Source organism: Phoxinus phoxinus (genome assembly GCF_949152265.1).
Source record: "Phoxinus phoxinus genome assembly, chromosome: 3".
NCBI classification, from domain to species: Eukaryota; Metazoa; Chordata; class Actinopteri; order Cypriniformes; family Leuciscidae; genus Phoxinus; species Phoxinus phoxinus.
In genome coordinates, this window is record NC_136878.1 from 22,205,620 (window position 1) to 22,231,586 (window position 25,967).

Below are 25,967 nucleotides of genomic sequence, written 5' to 3' on the forward strand. Positions count from 1 at the left end.
CATTTGCATTTAAAGGGATACACACGAAAACGGTGCATTTTTCTGAGCCCCAAAAAGTGACAGTTTAAACAAGCTGTAAAAAATTATCTGTTGGGTATTTTGAGCTAAAACTTCACATACACACTCTGGGGACATCAGAGACTTATTTTACATCTTGTGAAAAGGGGCATAATAGGTGCCCTTTAACTTGAGTGCTGCATTTTGAGTCTGCCATGTCATGTGCAATTCAAACAGGAACAGTCAAACATGTCTGTCTAGCACGTTTACATGACAAGAACAATGGAAAGTAGCGCATTGGAATGCAAAATGCACCCTGATCTGTGTGATTAACCCAGGCCTTAGAACGGGTTATGTAAAGATTATAAGAGTAATTTCACCACCCAAAACATAAATTAAAAAAATAATTCATTATTATAATAAAGCACATTAACTAATGGGCCGTTTTCTACTATCTCTCTAGGATGACAAACAGACAAAAAATCATGACTTCTCTCTTCTGCATGACCTTTAGCTCAGAGTTTAACCAATGACTATAATACTGATATACTTCATTTCTAAGTAGCACTAACTAAACACCAATAGTCTGTAAATAGGTAATGGAGCAAGTGTGTTTGTGTTCTCATGCTCTTCGCACTCAGTCCGGGCACATCAGAGATTCACGCTGCTATAACAACACTCTGGTCCCAGCGAGGGCTCACATCTCACATGAAACGAGACAAACAAAGGCGACTGGGAATGATATTCCTTATCAAGTGTGTAGTCTACATTAAAAAGGGATTTCACTGCTATTCTGAGAACTTAAAAGTGATGAAATAACAACAGAATGCTTCAGTAAAAGGAAGGAATTTATGCTCTTGTTTGAGTGAAAAGGATCCAGAAGCATTTCAGATTCTTCTGGGAATCTGGTGCTCACTTTACAAATTCACTGGGGATAGTTGAACAACTGTGTTGAACACTATGAGGAAGCCAATCAGAACCTTGGATTATCAAATCAAAAGTACATACATAATCTAAACAAAATACACACAAAAACAGCCATTTCCCTCAGAGTCCTCGTGCCTTGACTAAAGCACTCTGTGAGGATGAAGTGGGTTTGTTGTCATCCTCGACAACCACCTCTTTGGTCACCCCACAGGTGTCCACAACAACCGCCGTTTTCTTTAAGTCCTCATATTTTTTCTGTCTATCAGCCATGGCTGTGCAAGCCTCAATCACTTCATCGCCTTCAAAATCATAATCGCTCTTTAGCTCTGGAGCTTCCACAAGGAGCCTTCGGGCGTCTTCTTCCTGTGTCGCCCTTTCACGGAGAGCTTGCTGCTTCTCCCGGAGCTGTAAGGCCCAGCCTAGGTCTTCCTCCCAGAGGAGGCGCTCAGACGGATGCAGGTGCACCGCCACTTGGAAGGACCGTACAGCCTGGAACACACAGGGAACAATATGCAAACGTGAAACTACATGCAAAATGCATATATGTAGATATACCGTACCGTTCAAAATTTTGGGGTCAATATTTAGGTTTCTGAAAGAAATTTCTTTTGCTCACCAAGGATGCATTTATTTGATCAAAAATACAGTAAAACAGTAATATTGTGAAATTAGTTTCCTACCAGACGTCAGTGGGAGGAGTTAATGTAAATAGCCTCTGCCAACAAGGTGGGCTATTTGCACTTAATGATTTTTTTAATGCATTCTTGCGGAATAAAATTATTAATTTCATTAAAAAAAATCTTACCCTTTATCATGCTTTATTTTGTTTTATCATGTTTTTGTGCTTGGTGACCCAAACTATTCCTATGCTTATCTACAATGTAAATGTTTGATATGACCAAAAGCAGCAACACACTGAATGTTAACTCTGCTAAAATATAACATGCACAGACTCTGTACTGCACTGCACTTCAATGATCACTTACACTCCAAAATGAACATGAACAGATGTTTATTCCACATTCAAACCGAAGCATTCACGACTTCTCACTAGTTCTCAAGATACAATAAACCTCTGCAGCCTTCTGGGATTATTGAACATGTACTAAAACAACTCCACTTACACAAAAAGCCATTTCCCATTTCTTCCCAAAAACCCACTTCAAAAAAAAAAAAAAAAGAGTTATAAATGAAACGGGCATGCGGTTTCAGCTCAATAAAACTATGGGCTGGTAATAAGCCTTGACAGATCACATCATCCATGCTTGCATACAAAAAACAGCAACTGCAAACCACATAATTATGAATGCAACAATCACATTCTTTATTACACGCACTGAACAACTGCAAGCGTCAAGATGTGCGTCAGATGTATTCCACACTCAATATCCAGTATCCACAATATTAAAATGACTGTCAAAAAAGCAAAACATTTCTGTTATGAAGATGGCTTTGTATGTGCAAACTGCATTACAGCCGGTTGAGTGCTGAAGAGGTCGTTCAGTCTAGGGAGAACTGTAATAACACATGTTCATTTACTTCTGTATGGGGTCTAAAGCCTAGTTTCTGCTGTGAATCAGTCACTCAGTTCATGTTACCCAGGAGATGAGGGGATGAAAGAGAGAGAAAGGAGGACATTTGCTCTCTGATCGAATAATGAATTCATAAATAGGATTTAGTGGGGTGTTTTACCTTCATAATTGCCCTATTGACTCAACAATCTACAAAGGAACGATCAACTCTTTCAACAGAAACACTAGATCACGTATCTGCCTGAAAGAGGAAGAATATCAGAGCCAGTGCGAGCCAGAGCCAAGAATCCAGCCCTTGTCAAAAAGAAAACCTTTAATGAGGAATAAAGCCATCTGATGGTTTTGGGAGACCTTTTCTCCTCCAGGGTCATGATTGATTTAACAGAGATGATTTCAACAGTTGTGATGAAGTCATGGAACAGATTCATTCGATTTTGCTGGGTGACTTGCACATCAAACTCAATAGTGCCGAATCCTACAGTACAAGGTGTGTGTGTGTGTGTGTGTGTGTGTGTGTGTGTGTGTGTGTGTGTGTGTGTATGTGTGTGTGTATAATCAAGTTACTTGACATTTTTATGTGGTTATAACAATAGCATTAATGTCAACATGAAAATTCATCTATCTATTTTCTAAATGCATCTTATTGATATTATTGTAATTGATCCATGCACGTTTCATTTTTTAATTTAGTTTTTTTTCATCAGAATTTTTAATAATATAAAAAATGTCATAACGATCTTCTGGAGAAACAGCAGACTTGCTCTCTGGTGATGTACTTCGGACTTCTCCAATCATTTAGATCTCTTAAACCCTGTCCCTCCAAAACTGACCGCAAGATCTCATTCAGAACTGCCTCAAAGTACTTTTTTTTCTTTCTCAATAATTTGTTTCACGCGATGTACATCACTAAATGGAATAACTGATCTGTTGCTTTTTCAGTTCCACTGCAATTTTAAATAAAAAAAAGAGCGCCCAGGAAATATTTTTTTTTTTAAAAATAAAAAACTTTGCTACACATTTTACGCAAACATTTATGGAAATATATTGTTGTAACAGGAAAGAAAAACAACTGACACTTAATCACCAGCCACTTAATTTCTTGCTCAAACAAACTTTACAGAATACTTTCCATTGGAATGAACTGTAGATTTCCAGGACGAGCATAAATAAATGTGGTAAAACTGATTGGATATTAATCTTATGTTGGCTGGAATGATTTGTACACTGTAAAACAATTATATGAGCTGTTTTTCTCTTTCTGTTACGCAATAAGTGATTAAAAACAGATAATATGAATCAGAATCAAGGTAAATGCTAATCACAGTTAAATGAATCGAGACAGGCTTCATTTAAAAGCGATTACAAGTTAGCAGCACAGATTCAAACGTTTAAACAACACATTAACTTGATATTGTGAGCTTTACAATGACACAATATAATAAGAAATGTTATTAATCATAAATTCATAATTTACCATAAAGTAAATGTAGATGCTCTTACTGATGTTATACATTTTTATTGGAGAATGAGGACTAATGAAAAAATCTTGAAATGTATGTGCAATGAATTAAAGATTTGTGGGGAAGAACTTGTTTATTTCCTTTGAGTATGTTGTGCAATGGCAACAAAGTTCTCCATAGTTTTGGACAATTTCTATAAAATTCCACTTAAAGCTGTCCAAATACACAGGAGAGATGTACATAAGAAAAAATAATAAAAGCAAAACCTTGTCTAACAATATGTCAGTCAGGTTTTAATGAAGAGTCAATTATCATAGCAGCATTTCTAAGAAAATCTGTTCGATGATCCTGCAAAAAACGAAAGCCCTCTTAAAAATCACGGAACGTAAACATTAGTCATCCTCGATCCTCAGGTTATTTTTCTCTTTGGTTATTGACTTGACATGGCATGCTCAGCCCAAAGTAGTAAAATATTTTTTCAAACTCTAGCCAACATGTCAAGCTCAGTGTGTGCGATGAGTGTTTAGATTAAACACACGCACACACACTAGTAGTTACTAGCCAAAGAACTGTTGGATCTGCAAGTTTTCTTTTATTAAGCATTTGTCTCTAATGCACACAATCACACACAGGTCGGGGCATGTAAGGTGTGGCAGTGTTCCTCTTCCATGCTCCTGGGCTTGGATGTACTGAACTACACACTTCATCACAATGACACTTGATCTGAGTGATGGATAAGTGGCAGAAGAACTCATGCAACATCTTTGTTGATCCTGGAACAACATTTTAATCAACCAATCAGTTTTAAGGGACAACTTTACAGTTTCTACATCAGTGATATTTACCTCTCCTTTCCCTCTGGTTTTAGAGATAACTTATGGGTGGGGTTAGGTTTAGAAGTAGAGATATAGTTAAGATAAAAATTTTGGACAGGAATGTTGTTCCAGGTTCAACAAATGATGTTGACCCTGGAATGCATCTAACATGCGACAAAGACACCGATACCATAACACGACTGGAAGACTATAGGTTGTTCTGTTTATAATGGAAGAGATAACTGAATAAACTGCTTGTGTGGAAACAGTTCGTCACCTAATAAATTGACTCCCACAGTTGGCCGTTTATACATGGCTACTGATGGGCTACTTATTAAAAGTTTTTTTTTTTTTTCAGTTTTTGGGGGTGAAATTTGTATTTATAGCCATTTGTATTTATATAACTGAAAGTCATATTTTTTAACATTGAATAGGCCTAAAACATGTATAACAACTTTTAGTTTTAAAGCAGAGCTTTGCATTTTGGGGAATTTCTTCGCTGTATTCTCGCAGGTTTCTCTATAAAGCTCCCCCTACAGCTTCGGAATAGATATTTGACAACACTGTCGTAAACACTCGTTGGCGACTCTCAGATACCAGAGGCTAGTAGATCAACAACATCAAAGCAGATGGGACATTCTTTAAAACGGCCCGCTGGCCCAAAGTGGTGGTTTTTCCGCTCACAGGCACCAAGGGGAAGCGAGACGACCACCATTCAACCCGAAAAAAGTCATATTACCATTCCAATGACTCCGAAGCTGTTCAGTTAAGGTCAGAGCCATAGAAAGAAAGAGTTGTGACACTCTTTGATGTCGCTGCTATGGCTGTCATGTGGTTCATGTAAGCCCCAATAGTTCCAAAACATACGCTGGCTGTCATGTTCTTCTATGGGACAGACAGCAGCGATTGCATTATTGAACGGTAAATATAAAATAAAACACACACCCAAGTACTTTTTCAGCTGTTATTGCATTATGTTAATGTCAGTTTTGCATTTGGAGAGGCAGGGTGACAACAAAATACTGTATAACGTAATTACTTAGATATGTTTTAGGCTATATTTTTGGAGGGAAAAGCTTGGTGTTCATGTTCGCATGGTAGTAGCACTGGCTTTAACTTAACTCTAACTTAACTTTTCCATATCATTCATCTGATGATGGACATCTCTTGATATTTATTTTAGCACAACTTTACAATTCAAAAGAGGTCGATATTTCAGAAACTTACGTTACCTCTGGAACAACTCGACGCGCAGCATTCACACTCAGCCAACACGTCACATAATGAAAAGTTAGTATATCCCAAAAATTAAATTAAAGTTGCTATAAAGGTAGTAGCGATTCATTACCGAACTAATTGGATGCTACCTTCACAGCTGGCGAAGTCGTGCATGCTAAGCAAGCAGGCAATGCTAGAAAATTGGATGAAACAACCAAGATAAAATATAAATAATTACGCTGTGCATATACAAATGAAGACCAGTATAAGCATCGCAAAGGGCCTCTGATACAATAGACAGTTGACAATTCAAAAGAGGTCGATATATCAGCAACTTGCCTCTGGAACAACTCGACGTGCAGCAATGTAAGTGAATGGGGTCCAACGCCCAAATGACAGTGTTTGGAACTAATCCGATCTTCAAATCCCGGAAGTAGGCGGTTAAAAGCGCCACCATTTTTTACAACAGAGGTCTATGGGAGTGTCGCAACTCTTTCTCTCTATGGCTCTGGTTAAGGTAAATTAAGCAAAAAAAACCCTGCATAATTCACCTTTAAGTGAAATTGTGTGTTGTATATTGTGTATATAGTAATATAGTTTCGGTCTCTGTCAATATCAGCTCTCTCGGTTTATTTTTGCACAGTAATTTTCACAATAAGTAAGAAAACTACAAGTTAAAAGTTAAAACTTGCCCAACAGCGCAATGATATAATCTTATTTTTAGCATTTTTTATTATGTTTTGGAAATTTATAATTTTCTCATATTAATAGTCTCATACTTACTAGCTCCACTTCGCCAAGACTTATTTGGGCGCGGCCCAGAGTTTGCCACGCCTCCCACCAAAGGGGGCGGAGTTTGGTGGCCATCTCTGCAGACTGCACAGCCAGGAACACCTCTTGAAGTGTGATCAACACCTAAGGATTACACATTAAAAGGTTACAGACTCACCTCTTGAAACATTCGCACAATAAAAAATAAAAAAATCTGAACAGATTTTAAAACACTAGGCATCATATACAGTTGCCAACTTTGCAAATGGTTACAGAAAAAAAACTGGGTGTCATCATAAACCAAATGGCTGAGGATCACAGATCACACACAACCAGACATTCAAGTCGTTCTGAACACAACAAACTCACACAAAAACACGAGCCTCGCTGCTAGGAAGCACATGACAGATGAAAACAATGTGTTCTAAAACCGACTTAAAATATCAAACATGTTAGTCCGAGAAAAAAAAAAAAAGACCAAGACTGAGCCTCTCATACACACTTTGATTTTCAGTGAAATCTGTCTCTGACTGCTAAAAATATTCAGACTGGCTCTGACTGTCGGCAACTAGCATCGGCTCCTCCAGACTGCAAAACGGGGTAAAAAAATCGGATTTATGCAACTTACAACAGCTATTGTAGAACATTGTTAGCAACTTACATTTTTAAGCATACAACAATTTTATACTGTATACGAACAAAAAAAGTTATTTCACCAAACTAATTTTAGTCAGATATCCAAAACTACTGAATAAAAAGCACTTAAGGGAATTTGAGATAACGCAAATGAATTAGACTTCAAGTTTGGCCAACAAATTAACGTCAAGTCTAAGCAGCTCAATTCATATCTACTCAGTTACATCAGTTACCAAACTGATGTAATTTAACATTTTATTTTAAATATCAATAAAGTGTTATCACGTTGCTAAACTTTGCTTGGGTCATAAGAGAGACAATATAAATGACAATGAGCAAGCAAACACTGCACTATGTGGCAACACAGGGATGTTCTTGCATCACAGATGTTTCCATTGTGGAGTTTTATTTACTTAAAGCCTTTAAATTCAGGTCAGACCAATAATCAAAGTAAATACCAGCTTTATACAACGCAGGGTGTTGCCAGGGTAAGAGCAGTTAAAGGACAAAACTGAGCTGTAATCTTAGTTGCCAGCAGGTTCGGTTCTAAATTTGCAGGCAGGCTGAAAAACGTTAGATTCACATGTTGAGGTAAGCGTCACCATTGAACAGGTGTGTAATAAGCAGATGCTGGGAACATGGTGGGAGAGAAGAGAGGACAAATTGAGAAGGGAAATTAAAAATAAACTTTATGCAAATTCAACTTGATGGCAAACATTGCTTGTAGATTGATTAGGGCAAGACCAGAGCCAACCAGCTGCTCTAATGTGATCAGATTACTAATGAGAGAGAGACACACACACACACCTTTTCAGGTCACTCCCCGTATACATGACCATGAGATCAGCCAGGAAAAGGTCACTACTTTGGTTTACAAGAAAGGGAAAATAAGGACAGCCATGTGACCAGCACTGAAACAAAACCCTGACCTATGCTGCACTCAAGTGCTTCTGGGAATGAATCATTATGATGACATGATGTGCGTTCAAGTGATTTTGTTCAGAATAAAACGGACTGACTGGACAATTTCATATTGACAGGAAGCTTTTAGGACAGAAGAAAAGTAAATCAACAAAGAAAAGCAAAGAATGCACATTAGGTGTTCAGTGGCAAACAAACAAAAAAAGTGTAAACGTCAACATTCACAATGATGTGTTATGATCAATAGAGAAAATCCAGTTTTCTTCTAGTAATTATGACTTTACGCTGTCGTTCATGTGCGCTCAACTCATAAATTCAATCATTCTGACAAGACTTAAATGCACCAATACTATATGTTTGACCTATAGTGAAGCTTCACTGACTGCCATCCATTACCAACAAGGAATGCAAGGCTTTTGTTTGCGGTGATATTATGTGGTGATGTTATTTATTATTAATTATACCATGGTCTGGGTGAATACTCGATTCTGATTGGCTGCAGGGTGTCCGTTAAAAAGTGATAGAGGACACCTAAAGAAACCGTCAGGCGTAACCAAGGAAACCAAGTTATTGTTTGTAACTTGTAACTTTAGATTTCGATTGTAAAACTAATTAAAATATAAACTAATGTTTTAAAAATGTGTTATTTGGCAAGTGACCATGGTATAAGCGGGTTAATGCCCTTCGAGGTGTCCATTGTCAGGTTTTAATGGACTTCGGCGGAGGCAACCATCCTCCGCTGCGCGTCGGCCGGTTCACACCTCGCCGTCGTCCATTAAAACCTGACAATGGACACCTCATCGGGCATTAACCCTTACATATAATAAGCTTTAGCTAAAATCATAAACAAATTCATACCATTTTTCATTGATTCCCTCTTTTTAACACTTTCTCCAGTATATCTTATGGAAAAGAATGTGTTTAAATGCTTTTTTTAAAAACTATAGAGACCCATTTGTATTGTAAAACCTGTTCTATCATATTCACAGTTTCGCATAGACTATTTGATTTCGGCTAGTCGGCTTTATCCAGTTTCTGGAGTTTACACCCACATAACGAGACTGTGTTAGATCTCTGAATGAGAGAGCTAGATGAGAAAACATGCGACTGTTATTGCTTTGATAGGAAATATACTCAGGAATTCAATCAGTTGAAAGGTACGCAGAGTCATTTCACGCACTCTCTGAGCCATGAAAAACAACACTGCAAAAGACGGTTACAGAGACATCAAAGACAATACACTTACGCCAAAGATAAGATGAAGAGCGATGAAAGAGGAGTTTAAAAAAGTGAGCAATAATGGAGGGAGAGATTTAAGAGACTGTGAAAGGATGAGAAAGATAAAGCAGGGTCAGAAGTGGATAGAAAAGACCAAGTGACAAGATGCTGGATGCAATCCGTCTTATGTTAGTGATATTAATGAGTAAACAAGTGTGTTTGTGTATGTGTACTCAGCTCAATGAGCAGCTAAGCCATTGAACATGCGTATATGTATTTCTAAAGTGTGTGTGTGTGTGTGTGTGTGTGACTAAGCAAGTACACAAACATCTAAATTAAGGGCACATATAATAAATTTTGTACAGACCACTGAAGTAAAATAAAAGAGAGAAAACCAAATAAAAACCAAATAACCAAATCCAAGACAATTCTTGAAGTGCTTCTATTGCAAACATAAAATCATGAAATTCTAGTCTTAATTTGCCTCTTCTCTTTTGTCACTGGATTTTCTTATCGCTTAAAATAACATGTTAAGCGATAACGGAAGAGGATTAGGGCCAATCAATAATAAAAAAATAAAACCATCTTGAGATTAAAGTCATTATAATGCGAGATTAAACTTGTTAAATTTCGAGAAAAAAGTCGAAATACAATCTTGAGCATAAACTCCTTACATTTCGAGAATAAAGTCGTTGTGTTTCGAGAAAAAACTCGTTAAATTGCAAAACTGTCTCCATGGTTACTTCGTAAAAACCTTTGCATTGCTGCCACAATACCATTTTCGGTCCCCATGTCCGCGCGGATCCTCTCGGGACACCCTCCTATGCCAGTAACTGTTTTTATGGAGTAACTGGCAATTACTTTAGGATCGTTGTTGGTTGTGTACGCCTCCATCCACAGAATGTAACGACTGTAACCATCTATACAGCCATTAATGGCAATGCCGTACGGTTTTAATTTATCATAGCTGTCCATATGCCACTGTGCATTTGGGCCAGCGCAAGTGTACTGGCGCCTTCTCCCAAGCGTCTCCTGTGTCGAAATTCCACACGTTTGAGTACAAGATTGTATTTCGACTTTGTATTTCGACTTTTTTCTCGAAATTTAACAAGTTTTTTCTCGAAACACAACAACTTTATTCTCGATATTTAATGAGTTTATTCTCAAGATTGTATTTCGACTTTTTTCTCGAAATGTAACGAGTTTAATCTCACATTATAATGACTTTAATCTCGAGATGGTTTTATTTTTTTATTATTGCTTGGCCCTAATCCTCTTCCGTATGTGACTATTATCCTGATAGATAAGAGAAATTAAAATGTATTACGTTTACATAACATTAAAATGTATCAATACCCTCTGTTAAGTGTAACATTCAATTCTATTCAGTTGTCAAAGGGATGAAAATTATCAACAGAAAAATTCTGTCTGTGCCAAATCCAAGATCCTGTAATGTCCTATCAGCAGACTCTCATTTTGACTGTCAGAGCTAAAGCTGATATGAGATCATGGGAGTGGATAATGGACAGAAGAGAGTGCAAAAGAAAGGATATTAAAGGTAAGATGAGTGAATGAGGTAAAAAAAAAATGGAAGTGGAAATACTATCTGAAAATAATAGGCATCTTTGGCTTATCATAGCCGGACACAATTGGGCGACAGATTTGTTAACTTTGCCATCTGAACAATAATGTGATCTATTCTGTGGTATGCTTTTTTTCTTTTTGCATATCTAGCATGTGATTTGTGTAGAGCAGCCGCAACAAAGTCACTGGGTAAAGACGTTACTCCAGCTTGTTAACACTGAAAGGAGCAGCCCGTCTAAAGGGCCGTCAAACTGTTTTTTCTTTTCTTTTCCTGGAACCTTATACGGTCTTAATGCTGTCATTCATCATCGTAAAACAGGTTTAATATTCATTACAAATTGCTAACATGTTTATGTGATCTATAAAGTTGAACTTTTTCAGAAACAGCCTACTATTAGCTGAAGCAAGCTCAATGACACTGTTCATGGCATTACTTTAACCAACATTCAGTGACAAAATATGAATAATGCATTTATATTGCGCAACTGCCCCTTTCAACATCAGTCACACATTTTATTTTCACTTCATTTTTAGAATTTGCTTTATATCTTACAATCTTAAAAGCTTTTGATCTCAAAATTTAAATGAGTGAAATGACTTTGTAGACAAATATTGTTTGAAATAATAACAGATTTATAATATTTATTCATTCATTCAGTTTAATTATCAGTCATAGATGATAAGAAAAGAAAAGCAGCCAACAAGTGTGGAGGGCGCCTTCAATTTGCTTGTTTTTTAACATTTCATTGTGTTCAACAAAATTCTTCAGAAATACAGAGGTCGTAGACAGATGGAAAATGTCTAAGCTACTAACAACAAAGGATCCGAGGTCCGATGGGAAGTAAATGTGACTCATGAACTGGTAAGTTAACGACATACTGTAATAACCTTGTTTGAGAACCACTGTGCTCTTGAGCAAGACTCTTAAACCCAGTGGGGATTTCCCTACATTAAGACACAAGAAAGCATCTGCTAAATGGTGCCATTTATTTATGCTGAAGCGGGCTGTATTGTCATGACTGATGTCTAAAATTTGCAGAGTTCTACTTCCTTCCAGAGTGAAGGAGAGGTACAGTATGTCCATAGTGTTCTCTCTGTAAGATACAGTTTGTTTGTGCACTACCAGCCCATTACTTTGAGAGAAGAGAGGAATATGGGGGGAAAAACTAAATGTCAAAATGTTCTGTCATAAAGCCACAGATAGGGAGTGTGTTTGGAGAGTGAAACTTGGGGAGGAGGAAATGAAAATAACAGCCAGAGATAAAGAGAGAAGCGAGGAAAAGAGTGTGTCAGCATAACAGCTGTGTGCCTCTACATCTGCAGTATATTCCACTATTGCAGACTTCCCATCAATTTTATAGTGTGTATACAAAACAGTTTTCGGTTTTTACCTGTGACTTCATCTCATACAGAACGGCATCATCTGGTGTAAGCTGAAGAGCGTCGTCCCACCTCTTCAATGCCTCCCAGTTTCTAGAGCAAACACATACAGAAAATACTCCTATCAATTCTCATTTAACAGATCAAACACACATAACAACTGCAGTATATTCAAATACATAGTCAAGAGCGCAAACACATCTACTGTTGACCATTATCTTGATAAATCTCATTTCTGTAAGCAGCAGATTGCTTCATCATTTTAACAAGTGCAATCAAACACTCCTCAAAGTCTAAACCTCGCTCCAGCATGTAAAAATAGTTTTTATTAAGGTGGATTCATATGACAAATGCAATTTAGATTATTATACAAGTCCAAACGAAAAAAAAATACAAAAAATCCCAGTAAATGGTCTTATTCATACCAATAGCACTAAAAATATTTGTTGGGCTGAATGAAAAGAAAATTCAAACTGATTCAATAAAGGACCAAAATACATCTTTCAGCTAGTCTATAATGGCAAGGATTAGAAAAAAAGTGTACATTTTAGTAGAATTTTAGTAGAAATAGTGATGACCAAACAAAGCAAGCATTTTAATTGGCCTATGAAGACTTGGAGAATAATTGAATCTTTATTGTTGGAGATTGGGCTGGATTTCAAGAACCCCGTTCTAGACTAGCGAGGAGGTCTCGGTACGCTTGTTTGGTCCGCTTTTGGTGCGCACCCGAGTGCGATTGCTGCATTCACACCTGCCCAAACGAACCGCACCAAGGGGGACAACGAACTTTAGTGCGATTCAACCGAACTAAAACTGTCCTAAATGTGAGCATGCATTTACTCATCTCAACTTTTCACAAAAACAGATTCAGAATTTTCTCAAAATTAATAAAAAGTGAAATGCAAACCGTTATGCAAAATATTACAAACCTGCAATTAAATATACTGTGAAAAAAAGCAGTCCAGCCAGCGCGGGGGGGGGGGGGGGGGGGGGGGGGGGGGTATCTAACTGTTAATCACAGTTCGTGCACACGCCACAGATCACCCCTCTCGCGCACGTTACAATATCACATGCACACGCCTGAAGTTCGCAGGTGTGTTGGATTGTACGAAGCGTGATGGCGGAGATAATTTTTTTTTTTTTATTGCCAAATAGTATTGAAAGAGCCTTTATATTTGCCAAAAATGTAACTTTTTTTTACTATTATAAAACAAGCAAGTCCAACCCAGGTGAGAAAATGTAATGCATTACTTTTCATTAAAAGTAACAATTAGCTAGTTTTTTAGGGAGTAACGCAATAATGTATCAAAATACTTTTAAAAAGTAACAGTCAATCTTGACTATAAAGACAAACACATGATTCTAGGCTTAAACATAAGATATTTCTGGTTCAAAATGAAAAATATATAATACACACACAAAAAAAAAAACCTGTGAAGAACATTAATTTTGACTATGTACATACACACACAGATCTTCACAATGATTCTGGAAGACTGAGCAACATTCCTTGTGTGAGGTATGAATGGGGTAAAAACAGGAAATTTGTCGACGGGTTTCACACATGTAACTGCAAGTCTTCTCTTGTTTTCTTTCCTTGCAGAAAAAGCAACCTGGCAAATGAGTATAAATAAGTGTTTTACTATTTCACCATAGCAGGGGTAAAAATTAAATAAAAATTAAACAATTATTTGTGAAAGAAACTAAAAGATTTCTTGGTGGTTAATTGGGAACTGTTTGAATGATAGATCAGCTGTTTGGGAAATTAAACTTACAGGTACATTGTGTACCTGAATGTTTTATGTCAGAAAATGCAGCCCTCTAAGAAAACCAAAGTAATTACTGCACCTACGTCACAAAGGTTGAAATGTGAAGTTCAAATTTCATATAACGTCTCTTGTTGAAAATTCAGGGGTCAGGGTCAGACCTCATTACCACATTAAATTAAAGACCTTTAAGACCTTGCAGCTTCCCATAATTCCCCAGACCGGGCAGTCACTGTCGAGCACGAAGAAGAAGATGAAGGCAATCAGATAACATTTCATAAATCCAATGGGTACAGCAACAGAGCAACATACAACACATCCACATGCTGACGACACTGAACTGAAACAGAACCGAACATACATATACAGTTGATGATAATGTGCTTGTTATTGAGTACACCGCTAAAAATCATTAGTGTTGGACAACAAATTAGTGATTAACACAGATATGAGTCAAATATGACTGTGACAGTCACCTCCTCTTCAAAGAAGCAGCTCCTGTATTTGCACAATGGGAAACTTAACTAGTGTTAAACATCAGCAGTGCAAATACTAAATGCTGCTTTTCTGAGAGTCCATAAAACGGTCCAGCTTCTTTAAGCTTCTGTGCCATGTCTGTGTTTATCATGCAAATAATGTACAGTGATTAAACATAAGTGCTGGGTACTTTTCAAAGACCTGTGGTAAATGGTGAGATAAGGACTTACTATGAAAGAATTCATTAAATCATCCTCAGGAAAAAAAACTAAAAACTCATTTACAAAGAATTTACTAGATGTTTTCCAGGTACGTGATTGTGAAACACGTCATAAGCCTGTATGGAAAGGCAAAAAGTACATAGTGTTACTGTACCTGCAAAAGAGGGCGTGGGTATGAGGAAAGGTATGTCCTGTCACCTTTTAACACCAAAGTAAAAAAAAAAAATGTACATACAACTTTATACTGATACTATAGAACTGACTCTCAGCCAGGTTAGCCAGCTAATACGTTTTATTTAAATAACAAATATGCTCCATCTTATTGTGTGTTATTAGTTGAAAAGTTAGATTGTGACAGATGTTTGCAAAAACCTTTTGCACTTTTTCTTGTCAGAATTGCCACAAAAAGCATGTGCTGCTGTAGCTATAGTGTTAGTGTGAAAGCGTGTTTGGGTGTGGTATTGTGTGAAAAAAGACATGAAGGCAATTCATGACTCCACCTCATTAAAGAAGATGTAAGAAAACATACAGAGTCTCTGTCAGGACTTTATGTTCAAAATATGTAGTTCTCATTACTGAACAAGAATGAAACATTCATATTAGATTTCTCATTATACAAAGGTTCTAAATATCTCTACTGTACAAGATATTGGGCATTTGCGCTGAGAACAGAGACAATATGAATCAGGAAGAAGGTACACAGTCAGACTCACAAACACAACGGTAAACTAAATGCACTTGAACAATCGGGGCTAAGCAAAATGGCATGAGTGCATCTATAAAATGACAACTCTATAGTTTCCCTTTGCATGTGACACAGATCTGGTTTCTCGGATGGCACTGTGCAAAATTATATTTGAGTCGGCATTTCAAATTAGAACAAGTAGAAATGCTTTGGATAAGTATGACTTCAGTGTTAGGTTAGGTCAGATATCCAATTTTTAGGTTAATCTTATGGAACATTCATCATAATTGACTTTTTGATTTATCCTTGGCATAAATATAAAAATATTTATTAATTGCACTATATGAAGTATTACACATAAAGGTGCAAAAATATATTTGTTTAAAATATTGGTTTAAAAATGACACTTGCTTTCACCAGTACCAATATGACAAAATGTTACTCTAATTTCAAATTATAACAATTTTATTTTTCAGCATTCAGTATGGGATTTAATTGTTTCATTCCAAGACTAAGTAGCCTATTTCAAATGGATCACTTAAACAGATTACAGACTTTTTTTTCTTTTCTTTTTTTACTACAAAATTTCTGTTTAAATGTTATGGAAATTAGTCATCATGGTGCACATCCCTAATTGTTATCATATTACCACAGAAGCATGTTTCCATATCAGACATTGATCAATGTCTGATGATCCAATGTAAAGGGTCATCTGAAGACAGTCCAAAAAAAAAAAAAAAAAGCCGAAACCTTGACTTGGGTACAAGGGTTAGCGTTAACAGCCAATGATGCACTGAGCTAGCAAAACATCTACAACATCACCGTACAATGTGCTGGAGCCGTTATGTTGTCTTTATAGCCATGTTGAGCCTTGAGTCATGTGAAGCTGAAAGATGTTATTAACTATTACCATCATCCCTAATGTAAGTGACACTATGACACTACAGTGTCAAAGTACTATTTGTCCTTCACTTTGTAACTACTGTATGCCTTAGACTTTCCCTGCTGAGCCATCAATATTTCATGAACCCCCTGCAAACTTAATCAGATTTTGATTTAAAAAGGCAGATAATATAAAGAAAGAAATTAGGAATTTAATAACATTGGAGCATTAAGACCTATCACGGATTATGCTTATAAAAAACAAAGAACAAATTAATCAGCAAGAGATGGATATTAAAGTTCAGTCCAGAATTAGGAATATGCTGACCAGGTAATAATAGATCACCTGCTGTGGTGTTTTCTATTGTTTGGCAGCAAAATCTGGCCTGATGGCACTTTCAGAACTTATATTACAGATCTATAAAGATTTATAATCAATTCTGCAATGGAAACTTACAAATGGTCTCATTTCATCCCACTTAATGAAGAATTGCAGGAAAGTTTAACCCGAAATGAATTTCATCCAGGAAATAGCTCCACTAATAGCGGAAAAGCTCCAACATGAGTCAACGTTAGTGACAGGAGACACAAGCCATCTGTCCTGTCACTTTTTCATTGAAGACAACTGAACATCAACGAGACAAGATTATGAGATCACATGCCCCTTTTTCACACACTGGTCAAAAAAAGCAACTCTCCTAAACTGAATGTTTTGTTTAAATGTATAATTTAGCGTATAAAAAAATTCTTAAAATTATGCATTAACATTTAAACTTTTATTGACACTGTTCAATGCAAGTGTCAAGTCAAGTCATCTTCATTTATATAGCGCTTTTAACAATGTAGATTGTTTCAAAGCTGCTTTGCAGAGATAAACGTATAATTTAAGGTAAAAGATTGTTTTGGCTTTATAGCGGTTCTTGAATAATGTTATTTTCCAGCTAAAGTTAGTTTTGATTGATTCACTCCCGTCGAAAGGATCATTTGTTATTAAATTAGGGGCCGCTAAGACGACACCGTTCTCTCTAAACAGACTTTAAACGTGAACCTGTGAGAAACGCTGATGGCGCTTACGTGTCACAAGATTTCAGACCAAATGTAAATCAAATAGCTAGCTAATCATAACAAATTACACAAAAGATTATTTCCAACCTAGGCCTAACGGTTCACACTGAAGTCACATGGCAAAAAGTGAGATACCAAATTATTTTCACATATTAATTTTGTTTTAACAAGTTAAACTGCAGTTCTACACTACATGCAACAGTTTATATTCAGTAACTATGGTGTAAGCCTTCATCTCTAACTGAGTGGAAGTTTCTAAGAAAGAAATGTCATGTTAATACTGGGATAACTAATGGGACTTTGGTTAAATGACAAAGTAGGCAAATTCCTGAGAAAAGCCAACTTGTTTCAAATATCCCATGCAGATCAAGAAGCAACTTGTTCTATCTACAGGTTTTGAAATAAATACACAGCATCTTCTATGCATGGTAATAATGCTGTATACCAACAACACATTTATATGAACAAATGTTCGAAAACAAAAAGATATAAAAACATGAGTTATTAAATGCAGTCTCACAGTGAGTGCATTGTGCTGACCTGCACCCGCTGTCCTCCAGCTCCATGTCATTTCCTCATCACAATCCACTTATTCTCCAAAAAACTTGATTACAAGAGTCGCCGGGGCAACACGCCTCTTCAGGGGCTGCTGGGGTTTCACTTACTGGTGTAAAGCATTAGCCAGGATCATTGTCACTGACCCCAGCCATAATGGCTTCGAAAGAATGTGAATGAGTCACTTCAAGTTACCTGCTGCAGCATCTCCACAACTCTACTGCAAATATGGTTGGCTTTTATGAAATATTTGCATGTATGGTTAATCATTTTGATAAAAAGTGTCTTCTAAAAGACAAAATATAAACTTTTGATTCAATATTCATTGATAGCATAGCTTCAGAAAGACACTGCATTTCTACAATAATTAAAAAAATCTCGGAGGGATAGATGGACTTCTAATAGTAATGCTATCTTCCAATTCAGATAGTATAAACCATAAATTGATTATGTGACCACATCCACAATCTAACTGTAAAGTTTATATGTAAATATATGTATTTTATGGATCCTCCGCCAATTTCAATGTGTTCCAGATCTCCAGTATATACTGAACTGAAATACTGTACATTCAAATCTATAGGGGTCTAGATTAACATTCTCATATAATAATGATGTATGGATGACTGTATCAAGGTCAGATGAGCCTAGAGAACCCTTTTCTATTTAAATCCTCCCTGGTAACACAGCGCTATTTTTGCCCTTCACAGTTAAATGGGCCACTTAACAAAAAGCACAAAAAATAGACATGTAATGTAGTGTTCAAATCTATTTACCCCCATTTTTTAAATTGAAAATCATCATATGAAAAAACAGTCTAAATGTCCAGTAGAAATAAACAGGGATGAATGAACAATTCAGGATGAACAAACAGGTACAAAAACCAGCAGAGTTGAACCATGTTCTTTTTTACCAACATCACCAGTTATCTATAATTATAATTATTTGCCGGGCAACGATTAATCGCATCCAAAATAAAAGTTTGTGTTATGTGTGTGTACTATGTATAATTATTTTGTATATATAAATATTCACACACATGCATAAGAACATTTTTATATTGATTTATAATATAAATTATGTATACATATATAGGCTATACATGCAAATATTTCTTAAAGGGCACCTATTATGGAATTTTGAAATTTACCTTTCATGTAGTGTGTAACATAGATCTAAGTGAACAAAAACATCCTGCAAAGTTTGAAATATGAAAGTGCATCGTATATAAAGTTATTGTCTTTCAAAAGTAAGAGTCGACTCTGAGTCATTTTTATGAATCGTTAGAAGACCGAAGCTTTTTCTCTGACTAGATGACGTCAACTTGTCAAGTTATTTGAATACGATACGCCCACTTATTGCGCTCCAAGGCCAGCAGGGAAAACTGGAAAACAGACGAGACGCTATATTCTGAAGTGCGACTCAAAAGACAACTTTTTTCATCTGCCCAAGGAGGAGCATTTGAAGACTAAGTGGCTACAATTCATATAACTATACCACAGAAGTATAGTCCGAGCCTTGTGCTTTGTTCGCGCCATTTTGAAGACGATTGCTTTACCAACTTAAATGCAATCAAACTTGGATTCGCGAGCCGGCTGATATTGAAGGAAGGTTCAGTTCCAAGTGTATTTGCATCAGCTTCCTCCTCCGTATCACAACCTGTAAGTGTTATTAATAATTGTTGCTTTTATGTTTTATGTAGCATGCTTAATTATTATTTTGTTTGTTGTGTAAGCACCGTTTAGCTTCTAGGTCTTCAATGGCAATTGTATTGAGATATGTGAAGTGTTTGTCGTTGTTTTCGGAGTTGTCTTAAAGAATAGAGTAATACCTCGTAGTAACGTAACTGCATTTTTTTTTTTTTTTGTAAAAACGTTATGTTTATGCATCGGGCTAACGCAAACAAAGACTGATTGTGCTTTTACAATATGAACTGGGCAATGCTCGCTAACATTAAATTCTTTATCTTATTTTTAGTTTTTTTACTACAAACTAAAGCAGTGGACTATAATCATTATTATAACAAAATTGAATTGATAAAAGCATCATTGTACTCCGTGTTAAAAATAAGTATTATCTCTGTAAACACTGCTGGGTCATCTGACCAATCAACGCAGATTAGCGTCGCGCAAAGGAGAGGGTTTGAAAAACGAGTCGTTGAACGAATCATTTGGGAGTCGGTGAGCAAATCAGGTAAAAATAAATGCATATTATACGACAACAAAAGGGTTTTTTGTCATTGCATGCATGTAAAACTGTTGTTGGGGACTCCCTAAACAACATTAGGAAGATTTTAAATGTCATAATAAACAGAAACTTTTATTTTTTATTATTCGTTGCCCAGCACTAAAAAAACAAAACACTTATTTTGCTCAGCACTCAAAGCACTACACCGCAGGTTACCTGCTGTATTAAGACAACAGTATGAGCCCAACTTTAAGACTGTCTAGATCAAACGCAAAACAAATCTGCAGCCAAAGATCACTACAGGGACAAACTGTCCTTTAGCAAATGAGAGACGCAGGGGGATTACTTCATTACACATAAACACTAAAACCAGCGGCCCTGTCATTTACTTGACTTGATCTGGCAATAAATAAATTCAACATCCCACCAAAGACCAGCTGCTATCAACACCTTAGAGACATCATCACATGTCTGGCAAACACCTTTAATTCCTCTGAAAAACAGGTGCAACAAACATTGGCATATTCTACAGTAATCACATCACGAGCGGCAGCGACCTACAGCCCACTATTACACAGTTAGAGCCAAAGCGCTGTACAAAGTCTACAGTCTTAAAGAATCTAAACAAGGATGGAGACCGAGAGCTATGGAGAAGAAAGGAAGGAGCTAAAAGGTTGTAAAATTGAAGAGACACTCTCATGGACTTGTTAGGCCTAAGGCTTAACAAGGTTAGGCTGCAATAACGGCAGCTTGTTTTTAATCCCCGTCTCTAAACCATCTTCCAGTAAATTCAAGCTATTCTTTTATCCTCTCCAAGCACTTGCTGGCTATGACGTTTATAGCCTTTCTTTGGACGCTGAGAAAACAAGTGGCCTATTTTGACTTATTGTTCCGGTTAAGTGGTAAAATGATGAGAAACTTGAGAAAGAAGCCCTTCTCCCTCTGGGTCTCGTCCTTTATAACACCCACTCAGCTTAAAGTGATGAGGACTATCGTAATGTTTATACGGACACACCTGATACACTATTCATATTAAGAAATGCTGCCTCAGGAATATAGAGTGCATATTAAACAATGGCATAATTACTTATTATCTAAGAAAATAAATAACTAAAGCAAAATGCACCAGTTGGAGTGTTTTACCTTTCAGGAATACACTCAGTCTTGCTTCATGACCGTCGGTTGAGCTTTTCACAGACATGCTAAAACCAAAAGTCCCATTTGAGTGCTAAAATGTTCAGCTTCTACTGAACTCCTGTCTAGGCCTCTTCAGCTGGTGTTAGGCTTAATAAATGATATCCAAAGTCATTGACATAATTTTATGTCAATAAAAGTACACGTAATACAATGTAATCCTTGTTTCTACATCAGATTTATAAAGTACAAGATTTGCTTGGAAAAGTGATCCTTGCTAATATCTTGGTTTCTTGAAAATCTATGTTTTCATTCAGGATGGATAATGTAAGTAGCTGGCTGATCTCAAAAGGTCAGTAAACCCATACATTTAATTGAATAAAGTCCATAAATTTGAATGAGGATCTGGTCTGTCAAGTTCAAAAATGGCACCATGAAAAGTATCATACTCCATTCAACTTCTGCACTGCATTTCAAGTCTTCTGAAGCCATACAATAGATTTGTTTGAGACAGCGCATTTATTGAACTCCTTGAACCAAACAAGTGGCATCCACATGCAGTAAGTCCATAGTGAACCCACAGCCCCATCTGTTGGATGAATGCGGTACGGTTATAATTGATAACCTAAGACCAGTGGTTGAGAGCCCGTGGCCTTTGACCAAAATCATGGGGCTCGTCAAATCTAAATTACCCGATTTGCAGCAGCTTTTATATCTGAGTGAAGAGCGAAGCATTTGTGTCACACTGCAGACTACTATGGAGGATAGAGACTGAATCTGAAAGCTTCAGATGACAGACACGGCTCATATCTCTGTAAGTTACCGAAAGAAAATGAAGCACACAGCGGTTCTTTTGCACTGTTGTCCAGTCCAGTTCACACAGCAGGGGTTTGCAGAGAATGTGGTTAAAAAAATAATAATTGTAACATTAGTTTTTGCATTAGCTCTTTCGAAAAAAATGCATAAAAAAAAAAGTCTCTTTTGTGAAAAAAGGTTCCCTACCCCTAACATAAGACCAGCCGCTTATATTACTGGCTGATGAATTCAAACTCTGTTTTTATCATTGACAATAACTGCTGTGTCATGTTGCTGGCCAATGCCTTGACCTGCTTAAATAACAACTGACAGATGAATAACCGTAAAAGGCGAAACAGCTGTCAGTCTGTATTCCTGGAAGGGTTGTGTCTGGCACTTGCCTAGAGTGCGGAAAACAGACAAAATCAGGTAAGATGAGAGAAGAGTTTTTCATGGGACCTATCATTTCAAATCAAGCAGATAGCTGTGTCACACTTTATATTAGGTGTCATCAACTACTATGTACTTACATTACAAAAAAATACAATGAAAAAAAAAAACAGATACAATGTACTTATTGTGTACATGTTGTATTGCAAAACACTTTTGCTGTTTTTGAGGTGGGATTCAGATACGGTTAGATTTAAGGGAAGGATCAACAGTGTCATTATAGATGTCATTAAATAAATTATTTACAGATGTAATTACATGCAGGTGTTTTTAAATACAAGTACAATGTACAAAACATGTACACAAATAGTGCATTGTATCAAATAATTCATTTGAATTTGGTCGGAAACTCATCGCTTTGCTTCAGAAGGCCTTTATTAACCCCCTGCGGCCATGTGGAATTCGTTTATGATGGATGGATTCACTTTTTTGAGCTTCAAACTGTTGGTTGCAATTCACTGCCATTATAAAGCTGGAAAGAGCCAGGATATTTTTTTATATAACTCTGATTGTATTCGTCTGAAAGAAGAATGTCATATACACCAAGGATGACTTGAGGGTGAATAAATCATGGGCTAATTTTCATTTTAAAGTGAACAACTCCTTTAAGATAACAAAACAAAATAATCTGTATTGTTTAAATTAACTAAAAAGGTTTTACAGAATAAAGTGATACATGTCATGAATTTGTCAAATTATTTTAAAAGGAAATAATGCACTTGGACACAAAAATATCCATGTCATGTCATTGACCCATATACAGTATATACTATGTAGGAAGGGATTCAAAACTGACACTTCTTATTTTTTATGTAATATTGCAGATGTTATTATTAGCAATTATTTTCTTTTCTTTTCACGTGTCCTCATTGTCTTTAATCAAAATAACTTCCCTTCCCACTTGCAGTGACTTCTCTTCTCTGATGGCGTGTTTACTGGCACGAGGGCGGGACAACCTGTCACTCACATCCGATCACAGCAAATAGCAAACCACAATAATCCAACCATCCAATCAATTACCGGTGGACAAAATCAAGTCCCGCCCTACATTTTTTCTTGTTCAAAAAGCTGATTCACTCGGATATAAATCACAGTAGGAAAGAAAAGACTATCGCAACTGACTTTAAAAACACAGGCCTGCTGGAATTAGACATTTGGATTTAACAAGCACACAAACACCTACCTGCCCTGCTCGGCGAGCAGCGTTCCTTCATCCTTTAGTCTCTTGCTCTTCGCAGCACAATCCTCCAGCAGCACCTCTCGCCGCCGTTTGATCACGTGCAACCAATCAACTCCCTCCTTCTCCACATCACCCTCATCATCCACCTTCTCTGAGTCCTGCTGAAACTGCTCCACCGTCGTCTTGGAAACTCTCTCCCCCACCTTACGCTTCCAGCCGAAGGAGGCCATCCTGACAAAACAAACAATAACTCATTTCTTTCAACTAAAAAGGAACAGCTGCTGTGACAACTGTGAATACTAAGTTAAAATCTAACGATTAACAGAAGAGTCACGCAGTTTAAGATTTTTTTATAATAGAAGTAAGCACTGCCAATTGTAACTCAAAAGAAGTTCTGTTATTTTCAGCTTATCACACACATTCCTACAACACGGCACATTTACACATTTTATCTTAGTTGTCATTACCGAAATGTATAATTTAGGAATACGTTTTCAGTAAAAGACAATAAGGACATTTAAAATGATTCTGAGGCCAAACCTTGAAGGTATTGGTATTACAATATAATTTGGGTAAGTTAACCTAATTCATGCTTTAGACCTAAAGTGAGACCGCATGATTTGATTTCAAAGAATACACTGATCTTTCCATGCAAAGGCTCTGAAAAAATAAAATATGAACAACGCTATTGTATAACTATATTTGTCTTTGAAATCAAAGAACAGAAATAGACTGAATGAGTTTCGTTGAAATGTCAAGGGAGGCTAAATATTATTTATATATTCAAACGGTTATTTCTACATTTATTTTAAAGTAGTTTAAGTTACCCAAGTAAAGTAACATTTTAAAAATCAATCAATTAACACACTAAGGCTGTATAATTTATTAAAATAAATGCATCTTAAATGATTGCCTTTGCATTAATAATGGCTTAATTCGGCTGTAAATGTCTAGGTGCAGTCGTCTCATATTGAACCTGTAACTGCAATAAGGTCAAGTGCACTGTAATACAGCCAACAACAGTCTGCAGTTGAAGTAACACATGGCTGTTTTACAGCTTCATATACTGTCTGACTCACGTAAACACACAGCATAGCCACTAAAGCTCTTTACGCAGTCAGTTTACTAAAGAATGATTATGTTCGCGAGTGCGGCTGAACACATACATTAAAATATAAGGTTGAAAAAGCCAAACCTGATTCATAAATAGCAATTAATTCACGACAGCATCACTTGACATATTGTGGTTCTGTCGCAACAACGCGTTACTCACGAATGTTTTGGACTTGTCTTGTCCACTCCGCCCTCTAACCCGGAAGTACTGCACAACTCTCTTAAAGGTAAAGATACATTTAAGAACCAATCAACCCTCTGACAAGCGAGGCGGGTTCTAGTCTATATACTGTCTATGGTTCTAGTCCTGGTTTTTTTTATATTCTGTGGTAGCAAAAACATGGGCATTTATTTTGTAGATAAACAAATGAACTTACAGCCTGTACATTGATCAATTAAATAATCGTATCCATCAAGAGCCAAGATGAACCTACTGTTTTTTCCACATTATTTATAGTAAAACATTATTTTAATTATCTTTTCATTATTATTATTATTATTTGCATTATTGTACATTACCACCATGTTTAGCCCTTTGTTCAAACCTATAGATGTGAAAATCAATGCAGCAAAGATTAGAGAAGAAACATTAAGGAACCTGATATTTTTTAATGTAAGTTTGTAATAATCTTGTGTAAGAATCCCATTGCCCCACTGTTATGCAGCCAATTAACCTTCAAAGCACACTAACCTTTGAACTGCATTGATCACAAACACCCTGCACGCGAACTGTTTCTGCTGACAGCTCTGAACTCCTGATCAATCATTAGTCACAACTACTATGCCATATGTGGATCTTTAGGTAAACAGATAAATGAAAGTTGCAAAATAATGTCTGTAGAGTAGAACAGCTATATTTAGTGATTTCATCATCCATACTTTTTAATTCTTCATTGTAAGCGCAGATCTTAAAACTAAGATTTACTGTAGATGAAATGTGCTGCAGATGTGAAGAGCGAAATGTTAAACAGTCAATCACAAATCAGTCAAACTGATAC

The 25,967-nt window shown here is 36.6% G+C and overlaps 1 protein-coding gene across 2 annotated transcripts; it reads right to left on the reverse strand.

Annotated features, from left to right (window-relative positions):
* Positions 1-832: 832 nt before the first annotated feature.
* On the reverse strand, positions 833-25,223 carry ttc33 (tetratricopeptide repeat domain 33). Of its 2 annotated transcripts, none has more exons than XM_079608683.1 (5): positions 25,130-25,223; positions 23,860-24,087; positions 12,471-12,552; positions 6,733-6,864; positions 833-1,413 (listed from the first exon to the last, which is right to left on the reverse strand). In XM_079608683.1, the coding sequence occupies exons 2-5, from the start codon at positions 24,084-24,086 to the stop codon at positions 1,045-1,047; spliced, it is 810 nt and encodes a 269-aa protein (XP_079464809.1). In that variant the 5' UTR covers position 24,087; positions 25,130-25,223; the 3' UTR covers positions 833-1,044. The 2 variants fall into 2 exon arrangements, with proteins under 2 accessions (XP_079464809.1, XP_079464808.1); XM_079608682.1 differs by having other exon boundaries at positions 25,052-25,174.
* Between the last annotated feature and the right edge of the window lie 744 nt (positions 25,224-25,967).